Source organism: Doryrhamphus excisus, chromosome 5 (assembly GCF_030265055.1).
Source record: "Doryrhamphus excisus isolate RoL2022-K1 chromosome 5, RoL_Dexc_1.0, whole genome shotgun sequence".
NCBI classification, from domain to species: domain Eukaryota; kingdom Metazoa; phylum Chordata; class Actinopteri; order Syngnathiformes; family Syngnathidae; genus Doryrhamphus; species Doryrhamphus excisus.
In genome coordinates, this window is record NC_080470.1 from 11,619,451 (window position 1) to 11,642,839 (window position 23,389).

The 23,389-nt window shown below is 40.1% G+C and overlaps 2 protein-coding genes and 1 long non-coding RNA gene across 9 annotated transcripts in view; 2 read left to right on the forward strand and 1 right to left on the reverse strand.

The window, feature by feature from the left end:
- LOC131130220 (LIM/homeobox protein Lhx8) overlaps positions 1–1,460 on the forward strand; it is a 24,061-nt gene extending 22,601 nt beyond the window's left edge. For 4 of the 5 annotated variants that reach the window (XM_058074500.1, XM_058074502.1, XM_058074501.1 and 1 more), the window contains one exon: positions 821–1,459. In XM_058074500.1, coding sequence (XP_057930483.1) covers positions 821–900 — 80 coding nt within the window. In that variant the 3' untranslated portion in view covers positions 901–1,459. Of the gene's footprint in view, positions 1–820 lie in introns of all 5 variants that reach the window. The other variant, XM_058074499.1, reaches the window with a different exon arrangement.
- slc44a5b (solute carrier family 44 member 5b) overlaps positions 1,308–23,389 on the reverse strand; it is a 35,045-nt gene continuing 12,963 nt past the window's right edge. The window contains exons 3-23 of one of the 3 annotated variants that reach the window (XR_009129978.1): positions 17,872–17,945; positions 15,890–15,974; positions 15,671–15,755; positions 15,433–15,540; positions 13,926–13,986; positions 13,741–13,861; positions 11,262–11,345; positions 10,975–11,087; positions 10,424–10,555; positions 10,243–10,342; positions 10,085–10,177; positions 8,791–8,878; positions 8,452–8,714; positions 8,261–8,355; positions 7,885–7,988; positions 7,716–7,789; positions 6,982–7,052; positions 6,716–6,804; positions 5,782–5,866; positions 5,393–5,568; positions 1,308–5,288 (exon numbers count right to left, since the gene is read on the reverse strand). Coding sequence is in view for 2 of the 3 variants with exons in the window: in XM_058074495.1 (XP_057930478.1) it covers positions 5,459–5,568; positions 5,782–5,866; positions 6,716–6,804; positions 6,982–7,052; positions 7,716–7,789; positions 7,885–7,988; positions 8,261–8,355; positions 8,452–8,714; positions 8,791–8,878; positions 10,085–10,177; positions 10,243–10,342; positions 10,424–10,555; positions 10,975–11,087; positions 11,262–11,345; positions 13,741–13,861; positions 13,926–13,986; positions 15,433–15,540; positions 15,671–15,755; positions 15,890–15,974; positions 17,872–17,945; positions 22,541–22,566 (2,061 nt within the window). In the remaining variant the exon portion in view is untranslated. Of the gene's footprint in view, positions 5,569–5,781; positions 5,867–6,715; positions 6,805–6,981; positions 7,053–7,715; positions 7,790–7,884; positions 7,989–8,260; positions 8,356–8,451; positions 8,715–8,790; positions 8,879–10,084; positions 10,178–10,242; positions 10,343–10,423; positions 10,556–10,974; positions 11,088–11,261; positions 11,346–13,740; positions 13,862–13,925; positions 13,987–15,432; positions 15,541–15,670; positions 15,756–15,889; positions 15,975–17,871; positions 17,946–22,540; positions 22,626–23,389 lie in introns of all 3 variants that reach the window. The other 2 variants (XM_058074495.1, XM_058074494.1) reach the window with 2 other exon arrangements.
- Positions 6,736–12,183, forward strand: LOC131130222 (uncharacterized). Its single transcript, XR_009129979.1, has 3 exons — positions 6,736–7,082; positions 9,759–9,823; positions 10,263–12,183. It is a non-coding gene; the product is annotated as an uncharacterized LOC131130222 (long non-coding RNA).

A 23,389-nucleotide genomic window follows, 5' to 3' on the forward strand; every position in this document is an offset into this window, starting at 1 on the left:
ATTTTTTTAATGTGGTACCCAATGTAACAGCTGCCTTCCTGTCATGTGTTTTTCTCCTTCCTCTCATGATGCATTTCTGACACACAGTGGCCGTTTTAATGGCATTAAAATTGCTCTCAAGCCTAATCCATTGGTGAGGAGTTGCATCGGCTTTATTTAGTCTCTCGCTCAAATAAAATGTTGATTGGATCGAGTTTTAAAAAAAAATATAACTCTGTCTCTGGTATTGAATGAGTTCAAATAATAACAAATACACCCTATTATCCAACATCAATAGAGACACTATGTAAGAAATTTGCATTTATGCTTTGAATTGGGAAATGGTATTACCATCTAGTGGACAAATTAAAAAATTACAACTACAATGCAGTAATTCAATAAGCTCTTGAAAGGATTGCATTATGAGTTTATGTTAAGAAAACTGTAGGCGCAATTGTGTTATTTTCAAATTCCCAAGGACAAAAAGTATCACTTTTTGTGTAGCTTTGCCATTTTACACAGATTCTAAATAGTTTTTAAAACGAATATACTCTGACAAATTCGATCTATATTCATTCAATGCAACAGAGTTTGCACAAAATGTCCCCACAGGCTCACTCGGCGTGTCCCAATACTTTTGTCCATGTAGTGTGTTATGTACTGCATATATTGCATTTTTACTGTAAACTTGTCACAAACATGACATCGCTCGACATGCTAAATGGACATCATTTTATCGATCCGTTCCATCGGAGGAGACAATCAGACATTATTAATCGAACAATGAAAGTGCTGTAATGATGCTAGTGTGTGTGTGTGTGTGTGTGTGTGTGTCCTGCAGTCCATCCCCCTTCATCAATGCTTGAACCACTGATGCCAGCCCAGTACGCCATGACCTCGCTGCCTGTGTCTCACGCCTGAGCGACACACAAACACGCAGTATTAAAACTGTAATTGGCATGTTTGTTTTCTTTTTTAATAGTACTGTATATGGAGGCGGGGAGGCTTCCCTGTACCCCACTGGCCACTTCATTAGGTACACCTGCACACACAAAATTGCGCTTAAAACAATGTACCACTCTGCTGGGAGATGTTTCTAATATTTAGCCCATCCATCTCATGTTCCTCAAAACTTTAGAGGCACCTCTCATCACAACTATAATACTAATATTACTACATTAAAATACATGCACGCTGCATACAATAATTATTGAAGCCTCCCTGCTTTATATTACATTGCTTACTATTACACCAAAACATGCTTATTTATTGTTTAAAGTATGTGAATGTTTACATGTTTGTTTTAATTTATTGTGTGCACGTGGAGTCTTATTTTATTACAAGATAAATTCCACTAGCAAAACATGCAAGGTTTTTGCTACGGGTACAAACAAGTACATGCACAATAAGGTACAATTTTTATTGTATAAACAAAGACACGACACCCACACAAACAAAAATAAATAAAAAGTGTAAAGGAGTTGTGCAGTTGAGCTGAAGATGTTTGGCACATTCTGCCTACTTGTGTCTACTTGTTCTGCTGTGGTTGACCAAAAGAATCTTATTGCTACACATGTGGGAAGACAAGGGAGCACTAAAAGATGTTGTGTAATCTCTTACTTACCTAAACAACTTTGCTCTATAACAGTCAATGGTGGGTACAATGACTTAACAATATGATACACTGTTTTAAAGTGGCAGTGTCTAAAATGGCATTTATATAGTGATGCTCTCTCCTCAAGGCATTCTTCTGTCTCCGGGGACAATAGTAGAGCACCGGGACAGGGTGCAGAGTGCTACCCACTCAATATGATCCCCCTCTTGGTGGAGCTGGTTTAGGTTGGAGGAGCAAGGTGGGTGAAGTGTGTCCCCGGGACAGCACCAAACTTGAGGTTTTCGGACTGCTGCCTCAATGTGCAATGATGCTTCAGAAAAGCAGTTTGGTGAAAGTATAAAACAAACTGCTTTGCCATAAACTCGTGAAAGTAATAAAACATTCCTCAATATGAGATAATCAACACTGGACCCCTAGCGGCTACATCTGGGAACAACAGGAGCACAGAAACAGAATTCAATTCTTATAGCGTTTTCTTTAAACAAACTTAATTATATAAATTGAAATGCGAAATAATGTATTACATTTATCCCCATAATGACACTATTAAATAATTTATTTATTTAAAGCGAATTTAATTATGTCAAAACATATTTATTGAATGGCCTTATTAGAATAAACTGGTCATTTCGTGAGTGGAAATAAGTCATTTACTAATATTTTTATTATTACAGCTATGGACGCTGTTACATGCCGAGCGTGGCCCTTTAAGAAGAATTAGAATGTGGGTTACGGAAGTTGAGTATCTCGCTTTCTCTCTCTCCCTCTCTTCAATCGGTCTGTATACACCGCCTGTTGTCTTCTGCGTCCTGATTGGCTGTACACCACTGTCAATCAATCTCCTTCGTGCCACCCAGCTGACTGCCCGTGTCTTGCTAGCTTGCAGCGTTTAAATATTTGCAATCTTCTCCCCAACAAAACCCAAAATGTCGACGAAACGTCCTGCACACAAAAGGCTGAGAAGGATGCTAACCATCGCACAAAAAGTTGGACTTTTCTGCGCCATTACGGAACACTGTAAATGCATTTTTGGTTCTAAGGAGGACTGCAGCAATATGTTCTAAATAGGACCTGTTATGTTATGTTTCGTGGACTCCTACAGACTACCGACAGTACACACCATAACCCACACAGAAAGCTTTCTCGGTCTTCCAGAATCTGCACCTATTCCAGCTGTATAGTCACGCCCACTCCGCTATGATTGGTCCCACTCAGCTTGAACCCGGGGTGGAGCCAGTGATTCCTTATATGGATGTACAGTACTGACGCACGTTCATTCAGTCACAGTAGGTGTCTATTGTGGGGTTTTAAACCCTGGCTTTTAACATTTTTAAATGTATTTTTCTCAAGTCAATGACAAAAGTCAATTTATTAGCCCTGCTATGTTTTGACCCCCTTTGTTTTCTTGTTCTTTTTGTTGAGGATACGTTGCAGGGTTTTGTTCATGTAGAAAGGCCGTTGAGGAGAGCCGTCGTTCACCTCCAAATCCCACACTAGGAGGGAAGCAGTGTTAAAGAAAAATCAAAAAAGAAAGAAATTGTGAACTGACTGATGTAAGTCATTCAAATTTATTTTTAAAAAAGGGACTCACATTATCATTGGATTTAATCAGTAAAAAAGTCATCTAAGCAAAAGAAGACGGAGTTACCTTGAGACAGATGTGTCGATTATACTCGGTATTAAAACAGCACTACATCTCAACCATCCAATCATAAAAAAATGTACCAAAAATGGCTTTGACATCCTTTTTATAGAAACTGTATCGCAAAGAGTTTCCAGTGTTAGCTCTAAAACCACAAAAAAAACAATTTCATCTTTTTTTTTTAATTAATAACACAACTAGGCACATAAACCAGCGACTACCGCCGAAAAAAACCTCATCCTTCATCAGTGTCCCTCCTCTTGAAGTCTTGACCTCCCACAAAGTCTGGTTTACAGTACATCTATTATGAGCATGATGTGCAGTGGTGTCATGTAAAGAATGTCGAATACATACCTTCTTTTTTTGCAGAGGATCTATTAGTATTAGAAATATGGTGGAAGAAAGAAACCTCAAATTCAAAGTCATCATGCTGGACGAGAGGATAAGGTTTTAAAATAGCAGCTTTTTGCATTGTTTAAAATTTTACTTTGGAAGTCCCCACACCCACCTCCCCCAAAATAATGTGACCTATAACCTATGCAATTCAAGTGAAGAGTAAATCTTTTTACTTAAACTGTACAATCAGCTGTTGCATCAGTGTGTACAGTCGTTTCTTGCAATATGTTGGCTCAATTATTGCTCCCTCGATATCTAAATTAATTATTGATCACTGTTTTGTTGTTGGTTGGTCAAAAAATATTGAAAGACAACGGTATATGTAGTATTATGACCTCTAGGTGTCATTAATGTTACATTACTGAGACATGACATTAGATTATTTTTTCCATCATAATAGAGTGAAAAGAAGTGGTAAGTTTTTTAAAAATAAATAATAAATAAGTTTTTTTTAAATAAAAAAATTAATTGGAAGCTCACTAGTCAGGCATCTCTGTATGGAGTTTGCATGTTCTTCTCCCTGTGCATATGTTTTTTTTTTAGTTGTTGCATGTTATAATTGACGTAATTGATGACTTGTCTATATGTGCCCTGTGATTGGCTGGCGACAGTCCAGGGAGTACCACACTTCTCACCGGAAGTCAGCTGGGATAGGCTCCAGCACACCCGTGACACTAGTGAGGATAAACGGCATATATGATGGATGGGTGGCTAACTAGTGAGCTTGCCAGCTTAGTAATGTTTAAAACCATGGCTGTCTCTTGTGTCTCTGCAGTGATCCCGTAGCCTGTGCATTAGAGCTGAGCAATGTGATGTTGACAAAGAATAACAAAAGCGTAAAGGTGGCTATAGGGGTGTTATTTTATGTCTACAGGTCTCCTAAAATGATAAAGACTGTACTTAGAAGTTCAAAACAAGTGTTCTATACTCCAACTCCGAACATAAATAAATAAAATAACATAAATACACATTATACACTACACAGGTGTTATTCATCCCAGCAATGCCTATAAAACGCCACTGGGTGGCAGTATTGCTCTGCAAACGCCTACCTGTGTCTTCAAAGGTTTTCACATGTGCATGACATTTAAGCCCTGCGATTGGCTGGCCACCAGTCCAGGGTGTACCCCGCCTCTCACCCAAAGAGAGCTGGGATAGGCTCCAGCATGCCCGCGACCCTCGTGAGGAAAAAGCGGTAGAAAATGAATGAATGACATTTAGGGAACCTTATGCAAGGTTAGTTACCAAAAAAGTTAAGCAATAGTTTTGCTTTATTGTAGTTCTTGAGCGCAATTCACTTTGTAGTATTTCTAGTTTGATTTTTTTCTATAGTGATGCAACTATCTAATTGTAAATATTCTCTAATATTTTCTCCCTTCAGTTGAATTGTATGAGGTCATATATGTCATGATGTTTGAGTGAGTTGTCCTTTTTTCCCCTCCATGCTTTAAAAAGCTGCTATTTCATGTTTCTCCTGTATCCACTGTAAGTCACATGGTTCTTTGTAGAAATGACAGTGCATATAAAAGTTGATTTTCCAGTAAAAGTGCCACCATTTTTCCAACATGGTGTTTGCCGTATACCACATGGGGCCTTTGTACGTTGCATTTCTGCATTTTGTCCATCGAGGCCAGCCTGTGATTTGACACGTATCCTCTTCATAAGGCAGAGAATGCAGGGAAGGGAAAAAAAGCATCTTAAAGTGAGGGCGGGGGTGTTTTCATGTCCAGGCTGTGATGCATCCACACACACTCACTTACAGCAGATATGAAGAAAAGTCAATGTGAGAGCTGTTGTTTTTTTGTAGTTCAACAGCCACTGGTTGCTCACAAAGAAGATTTGGCAAGGGAATCCGCTTTGTGTAGGATCTTGCGCAGGCCGGGAGACATGTAGTAGGGCCTGGAGGGGGAACCGTCGTTCCTCTCCAGGTCTTCACCTGAGGACCATGATCCACCACGGACGGGAAAGCAAAGTGGGAAAGCAGACAAGCAGGGAAGCAATGCAGAGGCTTCAGTAAGGAGTTAAATGCTAATAAGAGACGTGTGAGTGCATGAGTTGTAATGTAGTAGAGAAAAGACAGAACACGCTACATGTTTGGTCAACCAACGTGATGTCATGCAAAGTACTTCAAAAGACAAAGTCTACTTACAAAAGCACAGGAACAAGGTGTCCACGCACATGGAGTAGACGTTAAAAAAACCATGTGCAATCATGTACGATCCAAATATCACCGTCTAGAAGAAACCAACAGACCAAAATCACCAATAGTTAACAACTACAGTAAATCATCAGTGATTTCTATCTTTTTAAATTACGTTTCTGCCATAAATGTTTTTTTTTTACTCTCAAATAGTGCATATGTCAATCATAACACAGCATGCGAGTATTCATGTGAAGGACTATATTTGCGAAATACACAAAAAAGTAAACTTCAAATATAATGTAGTATGTGGGTATAGCTGACTTCCAGTCGATTGTTTCTTCTTGAGTGAGTATGCTGGAGCCTATCCCAGCTGTCTTCGGGCGAGAGGCGGGGTACACCCCGTGACTGGTCGCCAGCCAATCACAGGGCACATATAGACAAACAACCATTCACACTCACATTCATACCTATGGACAATTTGGAGTCGCCAATTAACCTAGCATGTTTTTGGAATGTGGGAGGAAACCATGCAAACTCACACAGAGATGCCCGAGGGGGGAATCAAACTTGTTACACCGTGCAGTCCTTTTTGTGGCATTTCTTTTAATATTAATGTAATTTTTTTTGTTTTCTTGTTTTCTTTGTGATATCTTGCATATATGTTGTTAAACTGTCTTTTTTACTTTTACTTTTTGTATACTTTTTTTAACCTAACTATTGCACTGAAAGGAGAAGCTCTCCAATCTCGTTGTACATCTTGTATAAGGACAATAAAGGCCATTCCATTCCAATTTTATGCAAACAAAAAACTCTTCAATTCAACACTCAAGATTCAAGATGTCTTTTTTGTCATTATTGTCATTATCAACAGCAACAACAAGAACTTGTTCTGTTTGGGATGAAAAAAAAGGCCGTATGCTTCACACCTCCCAGTACTTACCAGCAGGGGGACCCAGTAGTAATTTAGCGAGGGTACCTCCACTTGAATGACTGGTAATTTACGAGTGAAGAAGAAAAATGCGAGCAGACCTGGAGCACACGAATTGAAAAACAAGTGATGTCTTTTTAAAAGTCTAAATTTAAAGATAATGCAATAATCACTTTACATGTACATTCATTGTGTATGTAAAAGATAGATTTTATATCAATGTGAATAAATTGCCAGGATAGGAGGAAAACAAAGCCTTCCCGCTGAAGGGGACTCACCAACACTTCCTGAAATGAGTAATTTTCCCAGGAACAATAAGAAGTCCGTCGCCTTGTCAAGTACGGCCACCCTAAAAGCACAAAAACAACTTCTGATGCATGTAAGTGACACTCCTTATTACTACTGCTGTAAATGAGGGGAATATTGCATTTGGTCTTCTTAAAGACGGATAAACAGCCAACTGGGCTAAGCACGTCAGCCTTCTGAGGCCCAGCAATGTATTTTTCTCCTTTGTGAGGGACATGTGTTTGACATCCTTATTATGAATTTAAAAAACTACAAGATTGTGTTCTGTTGTGTTGTGCAGTGGCCACCCAGTGATGTTACTTATTGAGGTTTAACCTTCCCAAAATGGCTGACATAGCAACCAGTACGTTTTATGGCCACAGCAGACAGTCATTTGTTTTTACAGGTCTGTGGTTTTTCTGGGTCTCATATGGTTATTAGAGATAATCATGCTTGTACAGTACTATTTATTGTTTCTTTCTAGGCCTGCGGCACACCCTTTTCTAATATTTAGTGACTTATTAAGGGTAGGTCATTTCAAACAATTACGGAGTCAGTTCACTTCCTGCGTTAACATGAACCAGGTTACAATTTCCTACTGTGATGTAGTAACCAATGATAAATGATTAAGAGTTAATCCTTGATTACACCAAAATATCTCTGGGAATCAAGAAGTAGTGTGGTTCACTAAAACACAAGTCAGGGGCATCAGAAATGATTTTCTTACCGAACAACATTCCTCATCAAGAGGAAGAATGCATCCTTGGAGGACGTGCAGAAGCTCTTCCCATATATTGCTATCTGTTGAAAAAACAGCACATGTTAACAATGCTAATGAATAACAATAATATTAATAACACCTGCTACTACGACTAGTACTCAGACTATAGACTCACCATGATGTATGCATTTCTGTTGATGAACTTGATAAAATGTTCCAAGCACCAGAAGCAACCTTTGAGGCAGCACAAGAGGAAGCGGGCGCAGGCATTCTGGGATCCTTCAAAAAATAAACCAAAGTATAAAAAGTAAGTCTATTTTGTGAAATGTGAGCTGGTAAATATAGCAGAACGTAAGAATCTATGTATTCATCCCAGCAGACGCCATTTTGGTTTGGAATATTTGAATTATGGCATGTAATTTGCCACTAAAGCTGCCGATCATGTCCTTACTTTACTGTGCCTTGTGTCACAAGTGAACCACAGCAAGTGTTATAATTAAAGCATTTTTCGGTATTACTGAACCAAAATCTGTCCAGACGTTCCATCTTGCCTTTCAGTTTGTGGTCCAGGTACTCGAGGACAACGCGGATGGTTTGTATCACAGAGAGGATGAGAGCACCAAAGGCCAGCGAGCCTGTGTGATAACTGCAAAACATATTTAGAGTGGTAGATTTATAGTGACATCTTTACATTACAAAATGATATAGTGGTTCTTAACATGGACTTTGAACATCAACGTACCGTAAGGCCCTGCAAAAAGATGAGAGCAGCGGGCAGGAAGGGATGTCTCTGGGCTTCCTCAACGCCCAGTAATAAGATGCAAAGGCCCCAGCCAGAGTGCATTGGCCCAGCGCGATGGTGAAGTTGACCATCCACAGGAAGGCAAACAGATTACACAGGTGGAGGACAAAGATGTAGCGGTGGTATGTACTCTCGCCGCCATAGAAGGCGAACAAGCACTGTGACCCTGGGCACACGGTGGTGATGTTGGTCGCACTGAACGTCTTGGCAGGCGGAAATGAGTGAGAAGTTGTCAGTATCATCAAGACTATGCTAACACAGAATGAATGGGAGTCTAACCTTTGGGTTACATGTGAGGTTGCCGTAGATACATTTGTCATCTGCTGATGTCACCTTGTACACGGCGTTACCAGAGGACGCTAACAAGCTGGAGGCAAACAAGTTAAGGCGGACACCACTCAGTACTCAGTGAAACTGATCACGGCAAAAAAGTGTGATTATAACCATAGAACCTGCAAGTGATTCCGGGAGAGACTGCCTGCTCAGTACATTATGAAAAATTACCTTCATGACTCGCTCCGTCGCAGTTCGAACAGCGCTCCCTCACTCTATTGTGTTTTTACTAACACTAATTAATTAATGATCGCTGACTTTGGCCTATTATTTCTCAAAAATGTGCACATTTAATCACATTGTATGTATTTTTAGCCCAAATACAACAATCCCAAGCATAAAAATAAGCCATTAAGACCACTAACTGAATGTAGTATTCTACATTAGTCACTAGGTGTCAGTAGCTGTTCAGTGAAACCACCAACCGAAGCAGGAGACCTGAACAACCAGCTTTTACTGCACCTTTAAATTATCTCACAACAGGCACAATAATTCATTCATTCATTTTCTACCGCTTTTCCTCACGAGGGTCGCGGGGGGTGCTGGAGCCTATCCCAGCTGTCTTCGGGCGTAAGGCGGGGTACACCCTGGACTGGTCGCCAGCCAATCACAGGGCACATATAGACAAATTCACACTCACATTCATACCGATGGACAATTTGGAGTCGCCAATTAACCTAGCATGTTTTTGGAATGTGGGAGGAAACCGGAGTACCCGGAGAAAACCCACGCATGCACGGGGAGAACATGCAAACTCCACAGAGATGCCCGAGGGTGGGATTGAACCCTGGTCTCCTAGCTGTGAGGTCTGCGCGCTAACCCCTAGACCACCGTGCCGCCCGGCACAATAATAATAATAATAATAATAATAATAATAATAATTTTAATGACATCGATTACTGTTGTGCCCGTAGCTGACAACAAGCTAAATCTCAACACTGAACCCTTGAGGTCACTTCCTACTTCCAGCTCTCCTAAGGTAAACTATGGCTTCATTATCTCTGATTATATCTACTATATTGGCTAATAGGAATATAAATGTGACTCTATGGGTGTTATTTTATGTCTAAAGGGCTCTAATACTGTTAAAATGTATTTTAAACAGTTTTAGTCAGTCAAACAGTTTTAGAACAGATTTATGATTAAGAAATCCTACTTTCCGGAAATTGACTTTTCACAGTCCAGTCTGGAACCAATGAACTGTGATAAAGGAGGCATTACTGTATTACCAGAAGGATACATTGCTGTGACTGCGCCATAAGCGATGCAGAGGGACAGCAGGAAGAAGGTGAAGATGGGGTAGAGGAGAGTCGTCATGATGTAGCTGATAGCCCTGAAAAAAAAAAAAACACAGTAGAACATCTTGGATGCACGGAGCATATGGAAATAACTACTTACTTGCTTCCCTCCTTCAACAGTGCAATGGCGATCTGGAGCCGTTTCCTCAGGAAAATCAGCATAATCACAATGATGGCCTCCATCACGGACAGCGAGATCACTTTAAGCACAAGCGGAAGCATTTTGAACTGAGTTCATTCTTTGCGTACAAGTTGGAAAACAGAGTTGAATTGTTGCTTACTGAAGATGAGCCACGTTTGGCTGAGTTTCAGGTAAATGCTGAAGTCTGTCTGGAAGCCAATGTCTGAGATGGTGACGTTGGCGCCTGGCTTCCCGCTTAGCACACTGTACTCCCAGTAGCAGTGGCCGATACCTGAGAGACACATAAACAACACAACAGCTCACTATGCTGATATAGGAATCTTACTTTTATATCTCACAAAAATGAGTACTGCCTGCACATTTCACTAGTTGTATTACGTCGCCTCATGGGATTATACTATGGAAGTAAAATTTGCCATCTTGGAGGTGTGTTGGGCATATTATGTTGGAAAATTTACATGTGGCTCTGTTTCCCAAGGGCAGGGATCATGAATATCACATAATACATGTTAGAATTCACTTTTCTTAAAATTAATGTTAAAATCTTGTGTGACGTCTCGTCTACTATATCCATGTTCATTTCTATAGTACCGTCCTTGAGTAGCTACAATGCCAGAAACATGCTTCCTGAAATGTGAGGCGTGTCCTCGCTTTTGTGTGCTCCTGTATCATGCGGAATGTTTTGCTCACCGTAGCCGACCGCTGCAATGACGCCAAAGATGATGAGCCACAACAGCACGCCAGCGGTGAAGCGCAGCAGCAGGATGAAGAGTAGGCTGACCACCATGGTTATGACCAAAGCTCTGCAACAGTCACAACAATAGCATATAGCAAACATATTTGCAAAAATATTGCCAACACCTATCAGTATGACGAAAATGCAGTTTCACACCACTTGATCTTAGATACAGCCTCTATAATACAATTAGAATCACATTACAAAATGTTCAACAATAGCAAGTTCCATGGAAACTCACATGAGGATCCAATCCCAAGAATTTGCATAATCCTCAAAGATCCTCAAGCTAAATTCTTTGGCGTTTAGCAGACTGGAGATACCGCTGTCAAGGGAGAGGAGGAAAGAAAGGGAATTAGGAGGAGATGAACAACATACTGTAGTTTTGAAAGTGAAATAATCATTTTAAAGCAGTTCTCAGCACTGGTAGGTTATGCCAGCCAGTTCTATGTCAAAGAAGCAGCACTATGGTTACCAAAGCATTACTTGAATGTACTGCGTTTTCTTTGGACAATTGCTTCAAGAATTTGGGGAAGCTCCCTCTTTTGTTCCGAGTGGCACAAAGCAACTCCCATGCTTGGGTGAATTTGATGCGGAATAACTAGAACAAGGATCGACCTCTGACCTCACAAGTGTTCTGTCTTCTGGATAAATTTCCTTTAAGTCGGAGGTGTCCAAAGTGCGGCAGGGGAGACATTTTGCAATTTAGCTGTTATGTATCTGGAAAAAGATTAGATACTAACATCATCATAATACTATATACTATAACATACTAATAACACTATTGCAATAAAAATACTATGATACTAATAATTTACATTGGATAGAGTGTTAGCAAACTCCAGCCTGGCTTTTTTTATATGTCTGTGTCACCTTTTAGTGCAAGCTGACACCGTTGTACCCTCTCTCTGCAGGTGAGCTTGAATTCATTTGGAATGGATCAAACTTGTTTATTCACGTCCACGTCCAGGGAGGTTGGGCTATAGTGCCATGGGCTGTGAGCGTCTTGATGATGTTGCACACCATAAACACAAGAACATTTAGATCTTGTGATGTTTCAGTCACCTTTGCCCCATTTTAACTGGCTGTGGTGTGGTTTCGAAAATAATTACACATTTTTTTGTGCAATTACCCGATTTGGCTTTTTTCCTCTGCTTTTTTGTGTTGTTCCAATGCAAAGAAATGGAGATGCGCTACATTATCTGACAGAAGCACAGGCGTGCCAATTTTCTTGGCAATGACTGTGTGTGTATATATATATATATATATATATATATATATATATATATATATATATATATATATATATATATATATATATATGTTCATCTCTACTGTGTATGACAAGGCTATTTCAAGAGGACAAGCTGTCGTTCCTGTGAGACGAGACTCAGCAAGACAATAAGTGACAAACCACTCTAATCAGACGCCGAAAAGTCACTAATGAAACTTCACACATGAGTTGGGATGCTCGGTTGTGATATGTAGTATTGATTCTGTCCACCAGGTGTCACTGCAGTTCTATTGGTGCTTACACAAAAGGTAATGCATAACTTCATTTAAGGAGGTGAAATCAAAAAACCTAACTGTTGACTCGGTAATTGAAGGTTGAAGAACATGCGAGTAGGTCATGGCAAGGTTAGTCTGTACAAAACAACTAAAAAGAAAATGAAACGGCCTTAGACCTTTGCACTCCAAGCTGCATGGCGGTTACCCAGCTACAAGAAAAGCACGGCACTTAATATTCCAGAGTCAAATGTAGAATCATGTATGTTCACTGCTTTCAATACATGATTTATTTTGGCCGTATTCAAAGCTTTGCCATGAAACATGCAAGCGATTCTGAATGTGTGCAGTAGGACACATTCCTTTGGCAATAGGTGACATGCCCACATTGGAAGTCCTACCCTGTCATGTATGTCCACAGCTCTCTGGGTGCAGAGGCGGCAGCCCTAGTGACAGTATGATAGCATCTTCATGTCTCAAACAAGTCATTATCATGCATACGGTGGAACCTCCAAACTCAAACATTATTTCCTACATCCTCCATAGCTGTCCTTCATTTATTAGCAAGTATATTCCACAATACAGCTGCAACAGAATCAATATTGTAATGTGGACCAAACTGCTCAGACAGTGTTTGTGAGTGTACAGTTAGTGTAACAGGATTCACAACAACAGCAGAGTAGCACAAATGACATTTTTTATCGCACGTAGAGCTAAATAACATTGCTGGATGCACATGGTAGTTCAGATGCAACATTGTGTCATCAACAAAAAAGCTATACTATTAATGAACAGAATATTTTTGTAGTTAAGAACATTGAAAACATGTTTGACCTTCTAATTGCGTCAAATACCACCCCATAGTGACCTTTGTATTCCGATTGTTCACACCACTGTAGGTACATAAGAGATGGTCGCCACTAGCATAGCATGCTACCGAGCTAACTGGTTAGCCTCTCCAATTTACTTATTCTAAACGTGTTTCAAAAACTTACCACTTCCACACGTAATGGGAGAACCTTTTTTTTTTTTACATTTTGTTTTTAACCATTACATGGGCATAACTTTACACTTGAAACTAAAATATTGTCCCAGGATGGATTGTGTTTGATCTTGGAGGTTCCATTGTATTATTTTACTGCAGACAGAACTAATGGCCCAACCGGGTGTCACTCCTCTTGAGTTAAAAAGATTGTCATGTCAGCGCCACTTACTTGGCAGCGTCTTTCAGGTCGTTGACACTTCTTACACTGAGTCCGTCATTAAAGACGGTCTGGTTGGCTACAGTTAAGATTCCATTTCTTGTGATAAAATCGGGGAAGCACCGCTGAAGAACTGAAAAGAAAAGTAAATTGGAAAAAAATGCATGAAAAAAATGGATAGTGTGACTTTGGCTTACAGGGTCTGCTTGGCACAATCATGGATGGGCAGTCATCATCTCGTATGACCTCTTCAATCGGCTGATGGGAAGCAAAGACAACAAAAGTAACAATTAGTCCTAAACACAAAAATATTCTGTAAAACATTGGCCTAAATATATAAAGTTCTTATATATAATCAATTTAAAAGCACTTCATCAAAACAGATCTTAATAACAACAAAATAGCACAAAGTAGGACTCTACGACATGACGTAACGAGTGGCTGTGGGATGGCTAATCAAAGATTCAGCTGTGCCTGACCTGAGTTCTAAAGACGCTCCCACATTACATTGCTCTGTGGATCTCACACCAGCAACACTAAGCCAACATCACTGGCACTCAACTGCTACCAGATGATGGAAAAGGACTGTGCTATGCATCAGTGATGTACAGTATGAGCTCCTAATTAGTGCAACCGGGCAGAAAAATAATACATATTTTCCTATACAAAGAACAATATTCACCATGTTTTAACTTTAAAGACAATGTATGGCTTGTATTTTTACTTTCAGATACACTACTACAGGAGAACTGTACGCTTTTACAATTTTTTGGTTACCCTGTTTATATTAGTAACATCTCTCAGGATGATGCAGTACTGTTCTTAATATAAAGGGATATAATATACAAAGGGAGAAATGATACAGAAGCATTCTAATTGTGAATGTAGTATTTTACATTGGCTACTAGGCGTCAGTGTTTGGTTAGACAAGGACCAGACATGATCACCAGAATAGGCATTTATTGCAGGTTGGCTCACAACAAATACACAATAAAAGTCTGGAATTAACTACAATAAACAAGGGATGACTGTACTGCCATTTTGTTGCAATTGCATTAATGCAGCTCATCATCTTTTAGGGTGCATTCACGCTTTTCACGTTTGGTACCATTAAAATGAACGCTGGTGTATTTGCTCTGCTCGTAAGGTTGGTATGGTCAATGTGATCGCGATAATCAGAAATTCTTGTGTGCACCGAACAGGGGGTCCCAGAGATAGGTCTCAGTCCCTTCCAAGTGAACTCTGGTGTGGTTCAAATGTGAACGCTACATGGACCAAAGACACACACACACACTAGTGTTAAAATGACAGCAAGAAAGCATGCAGAAATCACTAATATGTAAAAGAAAATGTGTTGTCCCTCTACTCTAGTCTCTCCCTCTGTGTGTGTGATAACTGCCTACTCTTTAAAAGTACATTATAGAAGTATGGATGCTCTGATTGATCAGCCAATGATTATGCCAATAAACGCCTTCCAAGGCCAATCACAAATACTACTTGTCTGCTGTGTCACATAGGGGTGCCAACAAAATGACGCATCTCATATTGAGCGTGACACAGGCTACGCCAATTGATGCAAGAGTGTTTCAAGTGTAGGGAATATTGTGGTTGCGTAGCACTTGGCATTGTCCAAACTATGTACTTGTTTTTTTTTTGCTTCCACTGACAAGATGCTCATCTCATGAATAACAATAAACCTCATACCTTACTGCCAAAGCCTGGTTTGCAGAACTGCTTGTAATACTCCCAGGTTGTGGAATTCTGGGCAGTCCGAAGCGTGGCAAATCTGTCAGGGCACTTGGAGACACAGAGCTAGGGGAGGAAACACATCCTTCTTAACGAGAAGGCCCATCAATCTTGCATAACCGAGCGTGGAAGAGAAGTTGTGCAAGTCATATAAAGCATACATTGCCCCCCCGCCTTCAGGCACTCGACGTCTTACCTGGGTTGTAGGGCACTGGAGGTTAATTAACACTGCAGGGTTGGCACATTTCAACATGTTGAAGTAGAACAAGATGGCTTTATTTCTGTGGATGGCCAGGAGAGGAGGTCAGGTTTACTCATAAAGAAAAAAAGCTTCTTGTGAATGAATCAAATCTCTGTGGATTGTGCACATCGCCTCTTTCGAGTGTGAAGTTGACAAAACTGGGGGAAGACTCACGCATTAGGAGTGTCCTGTTGGCCGCAGAACTGCCCGTGGCTGTCAGTTGGATAGGCCACCTTCCTGGGGTCGCCATGGATCCAGGCTGAAAGGAGACCATAGAGCACTTAGTGGAGGCAGGACTTGACAAAGCAGCAAAAGAATGGCAAAATGTGAGTGGTTAGCATGTAGGCCACACAGTCTGGAGATCGGGAGACCTGGGTTCGATTCTCCGCTTGTGCATCCCTGTGTGGAGTTTGCATGTCCCCCCTGTGCGTGCGTGGGTTTTCCCCGGGTACTCCGGTTTCCTCCCATGTTAGGTTAATTGTTAGGTTAGGTTAATTGGTGACTCCAAATTGTCCATAGGTATGAATGTGAGTGTGAATGCGAGTCTATATGTGCCCTGCGATTGGCTGGGAACCAGTCCAGGGTGTACCCCGCCTCTCACCCGAAGACAGCTGGGATAGGCTCCAGCATACCTGCAACCCTAGTGAGGAGAAGCGGCATAGAAAACTGTTGGATGGATGGAGGTCACCTTTCTATGTATTTTTTTAACAATGAATGACCTCCATACAGAGATGTAAATCAAGGACATGAAACAATACAGAATGAGTCACAAAAGAAGCGTGCTGCATTGTAACTCCTGTTTATTAAAAGAATAAGCCTTTCTCTGGGGAAGCGGAGTTTCTTGACGCCCCCGCACTTCACACCATCAGACATCTTGTTGAAGAAGATACACGCTTGCTTTCTCTGCATGTTCTGCTGCATCGTGTGGAGGAAGACTTGTCTATTTAGTTGTAAAAAGAGTATCAACGCTTTGATTCACCTGAGCCTCAACCATATTGTACCTCACCCCTCACCCATGAATAGATACAATGGATTCAACTTTGATCATGATTTCTTGTGCATGAGAAAGTGTATGTAAAATGTAGCTCTATTTAACCACATGGCCAATTATTAAAAGTTTTATAAGTATTTAACATAAATGCTCAAATTAACACATGTAAATAACTGCCAAGGTCTCCAATTAGTGTGGGATTAAAACATTGCCATTAACAACTGTGGCTGTAGGCGATGTCCTACAGTAGTTTTTAAATGACATCACAAGGTGACAGTAGTTGCAAGTGAAGTACCACAAGTGGTACTTATTAAATACATTATTAAAGTTAAACAAGTTGTTGTATGTTTTCACGTCTTCTAAATAAGCATGGAGGAGGTCAAGTGTACGTTCTGTACGTATTACGTAATGTTCTCTGATTGAGCGGGAAATTGTCAGTCAATTGTCAAGCGGAGCGCTTACCGAAGGACTCAGTACACACAAAAGGCGCACCAGAGTATATGGCGTGGCGTTGATTTTTGATCAAATTAAAGGCTTTTTATGTGTGCTTTATAGTGTGGTAAATATGGTAAATATAATAAATACATTTACATAAATAAAAGTGTAAAAAATCTAAACTAAATAAGTGACGGAATAAATACATATAAAATAACTAATATAATAATAAATCAAAAGACTAAATAATCGTGGGTAGCAACATAAATGATCATTAGTCCCAAGTTGAAACCATTTGAGAACCCCTGATTCACTTTATCAAGGATTGTGTGTGTAGTACCAATGACTGCTTTGTTTTTAATGCTGTGGCATTAAAAAGAAACAACAAAACTACCTTGGTCACTTTGGGCCAGACATATCTCAACATCAAAAGGGATCTTGCTTTGACAAGAAACAATAAGTAAGGCTGACTTCATAGAGACTACAGTCCCAGTTCCTAAGCAGGAAATAAGCCATCAGCTGTCTTTGTGTGAAACCCAGTAGGGAGCGGCTGTGGGAAACTTAATGTCATGCTGCGTTGACTTGCACTCCGACATTGGGTTTTCACTCCAGCAGCAACTATTGATGATTTGGATTCCTTTGCTGTCAGCTCTGCCTCTTCACATTGAGTATTTCTGCGTGATTATGAAACACGTGTGTGATATAATCAGCACCAATGTGTCACACTCACCCACAGTGCCCAGCGCGATGTAGCCGAGGATGACGATGATGAAAATAACACAGCAGACCACATCCGTGCAGCTCCTGCAAAGATGACAAATTGTAAGGGAATGGGATGGTAAACATGAAACATCAGGATAATGACAGTAAAAAAAAAGTAATTGATTCATGTGTGCCATTTAGCTATTGCAAATGCTTTTATCCAAATCAATAACAAGAGTAAACACATTTAGCACAAGGCTCCACTGGGATCTAAATGTGGGGAAATACACAATGCTATCTGAGTTGCTACCAGCCAAGATAAACCTGGAGTGCATTGAGTTAAGGAAGTAGTCTTAATCCGCTTCTATTTTTCAGACACTACTTTGCTACACTAACGCAAGGACAAGAAGACAACCGTACAAACAGTTTCACGAACTGCAGTGGAGCTTTATGGACTTTCTGAGCCTCCCTCCAGGGATGAACTGTCCCACGGGGCACGTCTATTTGAAGGCTGACTTTGTCTCCACAATAGCCTGCTCTCTTAAAAGCGACATCTTCTCCTCTTCACCATCCTCTTTTAATAACAAGCTCGCGCACAGAAGAGAAGCTGTCAGTCCAACGTCTTGGAAGTCCATCAAAAGGCAAAACAACTGAGCAGTGAGTCCAGTAGCGTGTGAACACTTTCATGGACATGAGCACAACATCCGCTACACATACTGAATTGGGACGCTCATCTCTTCCACTTCTCTCAAGCTCGTTAGCAAATAAAATCGTTCTAATTTTCACATTTGTAATTGAGGCACCATCATACATGTCATCACGGAAGACTGCTTACTGTATCTCGGGAGAACTGCAGAAATGTATGTTGTTAAGAATATTATTGCAACAATATTATTTGGGAATGCAGAAATAATTGTCAAATTTGTGTACGAACAAATGATGCGGTAAATCTGTGTTTGTACTGTAAATTAAATTGGAGTTGAATTAAATTGAATTGGATTGCATGGGCAAGTGGAAAGAAAAACATAGGTGTGTCTGAATATTAATACAGATATTGCACAACACAGCAGCAACAGAACATTTTAAAGTGCATGCAGAGACAAATAAAGCTGCTGGATGCTGACAACTTATGATACATCAAATTTAGTTACTGCCATATTGTTGAGTTCATGCAAACAACATCAAGGGGTTGCTTATAGCCACAGCTATGAATGCCAGTGTTTTTTGACAGTTTTTTTTTAACAGCAACCCCGTGACTATAGATGACTGTGTTTAATTTAATCAAAGTGATAACGGGTGAATTTACAGTCCAACATGTTAAACACTAGGGGTGTCCTGATATTGGATATCGGGTCAAGTACAGGTACAGGTACAGGATTGCATCTAAAATCACAGATATTGGCACAAGATACAAGTAGCACCAGCAACCACATATATCCGGCTGCTGGTGGCCTCTACAGAGGCAATGTGATCACAACAGCGTGTGCTAATGTGTTAAATATGAAGTAGGAGTGATGTCGGCCATGCGTATTTTTCATTGAAACTCCAAAAAAGATGTGGAAACTCCCAGACTCACAGTCATTAGCTGTGACAGAAATAACCAGCCCCTGTCGCTACTGGGTACAGTTGGGTCTGAGTACTTCCAACCATACTATATTATGCCTAGCCACCACTACATTGTAGATAAAACTATACCTCAGATGCAGAAAGAAGTAAATGGGTCAGTTTTTCTACCTACTATTGATTAACTGTTCTCTGTTTTGAGTAATAGCACTTGTTCAAGCCTTGTCTAATATCCCAGACTACAAAATAAGTCATCAAAGTATGTATTATTTGTACTTATTGGAATTGGAAGTGAAAAAGCTGTATCAGGACGCCCCAGTTTCAAACAGACAATTGCATTACTATCATATTCTCATGGTAACCACATTATTTTACAGTTCTCGATAAAGACTACATTTTCATGTACATTTTACTCTTGCTGTAAAATGACCACTGTAAGTGCCAAATAAACTGTCCCGATTTATACTTTGTGACAAATGTAATTATGTTGTAATAATAGTTTCAAACGATGCGCCACAGCCTATTAGCTATAGGGGTCACTTTTTGTAATTTATAGATGAAGGAGCAAATTATCCTGGAATAGTTACATGTGTGGCTGCAAATTACCATCACAAATTCCCATTAATGTTTGCTGTGCCAAGATAGCTTGCTGAAGTGAGCCCTGTCTTTGCTGCAAGATAATCACCTCTCTGCATATACCTGCTCTGTCAATATACGAGCATTAAGAGCTCAGAAGAAGATACTATCAGATCTGGGAATCTAATTGGACGCCTGTTGCATTTGCCTAAAAGCACAACCGTGTTTCTTGAGACAAAAGCCAATGAATGCGGCCCATCACATGACAAACCAAAGACAAGTTGAAATCAACAGACAATGTTTAAGTGTTAAATTTCAAATCTGAAAAAAAAAAAAAACAAGTCAAAGCCCTGCTCAGGTTGCCATGGCGACTGCTGCAACCCTCCTCTTTGAATTTTCCCTGTCATCCTTTAAGGCTTTGTAGAATGTAAGTTAACGATTGCCCGGGTGTGCATCATTGTCGGCGATTAGACGGAAAGATCTGAGGTCGCGGCTGGGAGCTGACCTTGCTCCTCCTCCGCAGTAACGAGAGAGTCATGCCAGATGTGTCAACTCCCCGCCATCGACGCGTGTGCATTATTAAGACAAAGTGCAAACACAGCAGCAGTGCGGCAGGCACCTAATACAAAGTCACCTCAGAAGCGTGCGAGTGATGCGGCAGGAAGCTGACAATGTGAAAACAATTCGGCTTTGTTCTCTTATCTCAGGAAAGCAGGCCATAATAGTCCGCAAATTGATTTTCTGCTCCATGCTCACTTCATTCCAATGTATATGTTTTTATTTAAGAAATGTGTCAAGTAGATGACAGGTTGAGTTTTAACCCCCACTGTAATGATCAGCAATTGAACGTGTGCGAAAACAAGACAACTTTGTGTAGTATGTTCTCTCATTAGGAGAAAGCCTCTCAGCCAGAGAAACATCAAAGTATCCATGGTGCCTCTTTGCTCAGATGGAGCAAAGAAATGGGTTGCAGAGGATGGGAGGAAAGACACAGGAGGACTGAAACATGCAGCGTGTAGCCTGCAGACACTGAATTGAACAAAGATAAGATATAGCATTACCTCTGAAAATGACTAAATCATCAAAAAAAAAAGAAGATAAAAGTCTGTGGTGAGGCCCACAGGGGACATACGTGCTTTAATGCAAAAGTCTCCTCTGCATTGTGCCGCTGAACATCCCTCAACACCCATCAGCCAGTTCATTAAATAAACCTGTGCTATACTGTATAATGACATCATTATATACAAGTGCTCTATCAAAAATTTTTGCAAGAACAACAAGAAATAGATGGTTGTATTCATCTGGTTTTGGATGAAATACAAAGCCCAATGTTCCAAACAAATGTGACTCAAAAGTCAAACAAAACTTTACCAAAAGGGTAGCAACTGGGAAAAACCATAAAGATATAAAGAAGACAAACTTAAAGTGGAACTCTGGAAAGAAAGGGTCTGACTGCTCAGTACAATATCATCTTAAAACAGTGGGTGGTTTTACTTCATTGTGGTTCATGGTTGACTTACAGCAGTAGTCCAGCTGACTGTACTACGTGTGTGTGTGTGTCTGCGTGTGTGGTAGCCTCACCAGTTTAACTTATGACCATTGATGTGTGAGGTGGAGTGGAGAGCGCTGCCGGCACACTGCCTCCATCTATATTAACGTAGCATGACAAATGATCTATCCGTCATCCCTGAGACAGAAAGCCTATACAATAGCTGAAAATCAATATACACCTGTCAGAAGGCTGCAACTACTTTTTGAGCACATGTAGTCGGCCTCTGAAGAAAGACTGACAAAGTTAAAAGATCACATATACTAATTTTCAACAATAAAGTCTAAAGTCTAGTTTCCACTTGCAGGCATTCTTACCTATGTTCTGCTGCTGATTACTAAAGAACGGAAAAGGGTAAAAACAAACTTTTTTTCTGATGAAAGATGAGAGTCTAATCTTTCTTTTGTTATATAATTTGGTACATACTATATACCCTCTAGGCCTACATACATACCGGAGAACACAATATTTTATGTGCCTTGAAAAATCAGTCAAAATAATCAAAAATGGCTTTTGAAATATGGCTGGGATTGAATGAGTTATCAAAAATAAATGCTCAACTTTGTGAAGAAACGTTATCAAAATTTTCATTCATTCAATCATTTTCTACCGCTTATCCTCATGAGGGTCGTAGGGGTGCTGGAGCCTATCCCAGCTGTCATTTGGCGAGATGGACTGGTTACCAGCCAATCAGTGCACATATAGACAAACAACCATTCACACTCACATTCATACCTATGGACAATTTGGAGTCGCCAGTTAACCTAGCATGTTTTTGGAATGTGGGAGGAAAACTGAGTACCTGGAGAAATCACTGAGGTGTGTCTGAGATGGCCAAGGGTGGAATCGAACTCAGGTCTCCTAGATGTGTGGCCTGCGCGCTAACCACTCGTTCGCCGTGTAGCGTGTGATCATAATTTGATTCGGTAATTTTGCTTTGTTCACAGTTCAGTAGTTGTGTGAATATATAACAAATATATTAACTTGTTTTGCTTTTGTTGCTCCCTACCTGTGTGTCTCTCTAACGGAGTACATGGCCCTCCCCTCACACACAAGCACAGCAAGGAGCAGCTCTTCCGCTTTCAGTCACTTGACTGCAGCAGAGAATACGAGAGGGCGTAGCAATTTCGTTTTTTTACACCACGGTAAGCTCTGACTTTGTAAAACAATATAACACTAGACTCGAGTGCCATCCTGTCAAGGCCCGTCAAGGAGAACATTCTAGATTTAGAGAGCGGATTGCAGTGTTTTAACCTGCATGTTAATTTATAAACTAAAATGTGAGTTTTTGATTTTTTACAAGAAATAATTTTCTTCTTTGCCATGGCAATTTTTGTTTCGTTTACATAAGATTTTTACATAAGGATATATATTTATTTTGCTTGCAAGAAATACTTTTTTTTTAAAATTCTCCTTCAAATGGGAATTTTTAGATTAGATTTTTATTCTAGTTGTATCAAATCTATTGTTCCAATGAATAACACTAAATTGTTCATCTGTGCATACATTTCACTTCAATTATTTACAGAGTACATAGTTGAGAGTGGGATAATCATACATTGACCAAAATCTAATTTGGTGGTTCAATTAATCCTGATTTGAATTTTTGACAAAATCACCCCAATTGCAGACCATGTCTAAATGTTATACAGTTGTTTAAAATACATGGATAAATTACTCTGTTGTCTCACATTCTTTATTTTATGAGCTATGCTGTGATTTGAAATGTGCTTCTTTTTTTTTTTTATTTACCCAACAAATTTGTAATATCGGTATCGCTAGCCTGAATTTTACTCAAATCAGAAAAGATAAAATCATCACTCATGATGAGGGCACTCACACAAAGCACAAAATGATG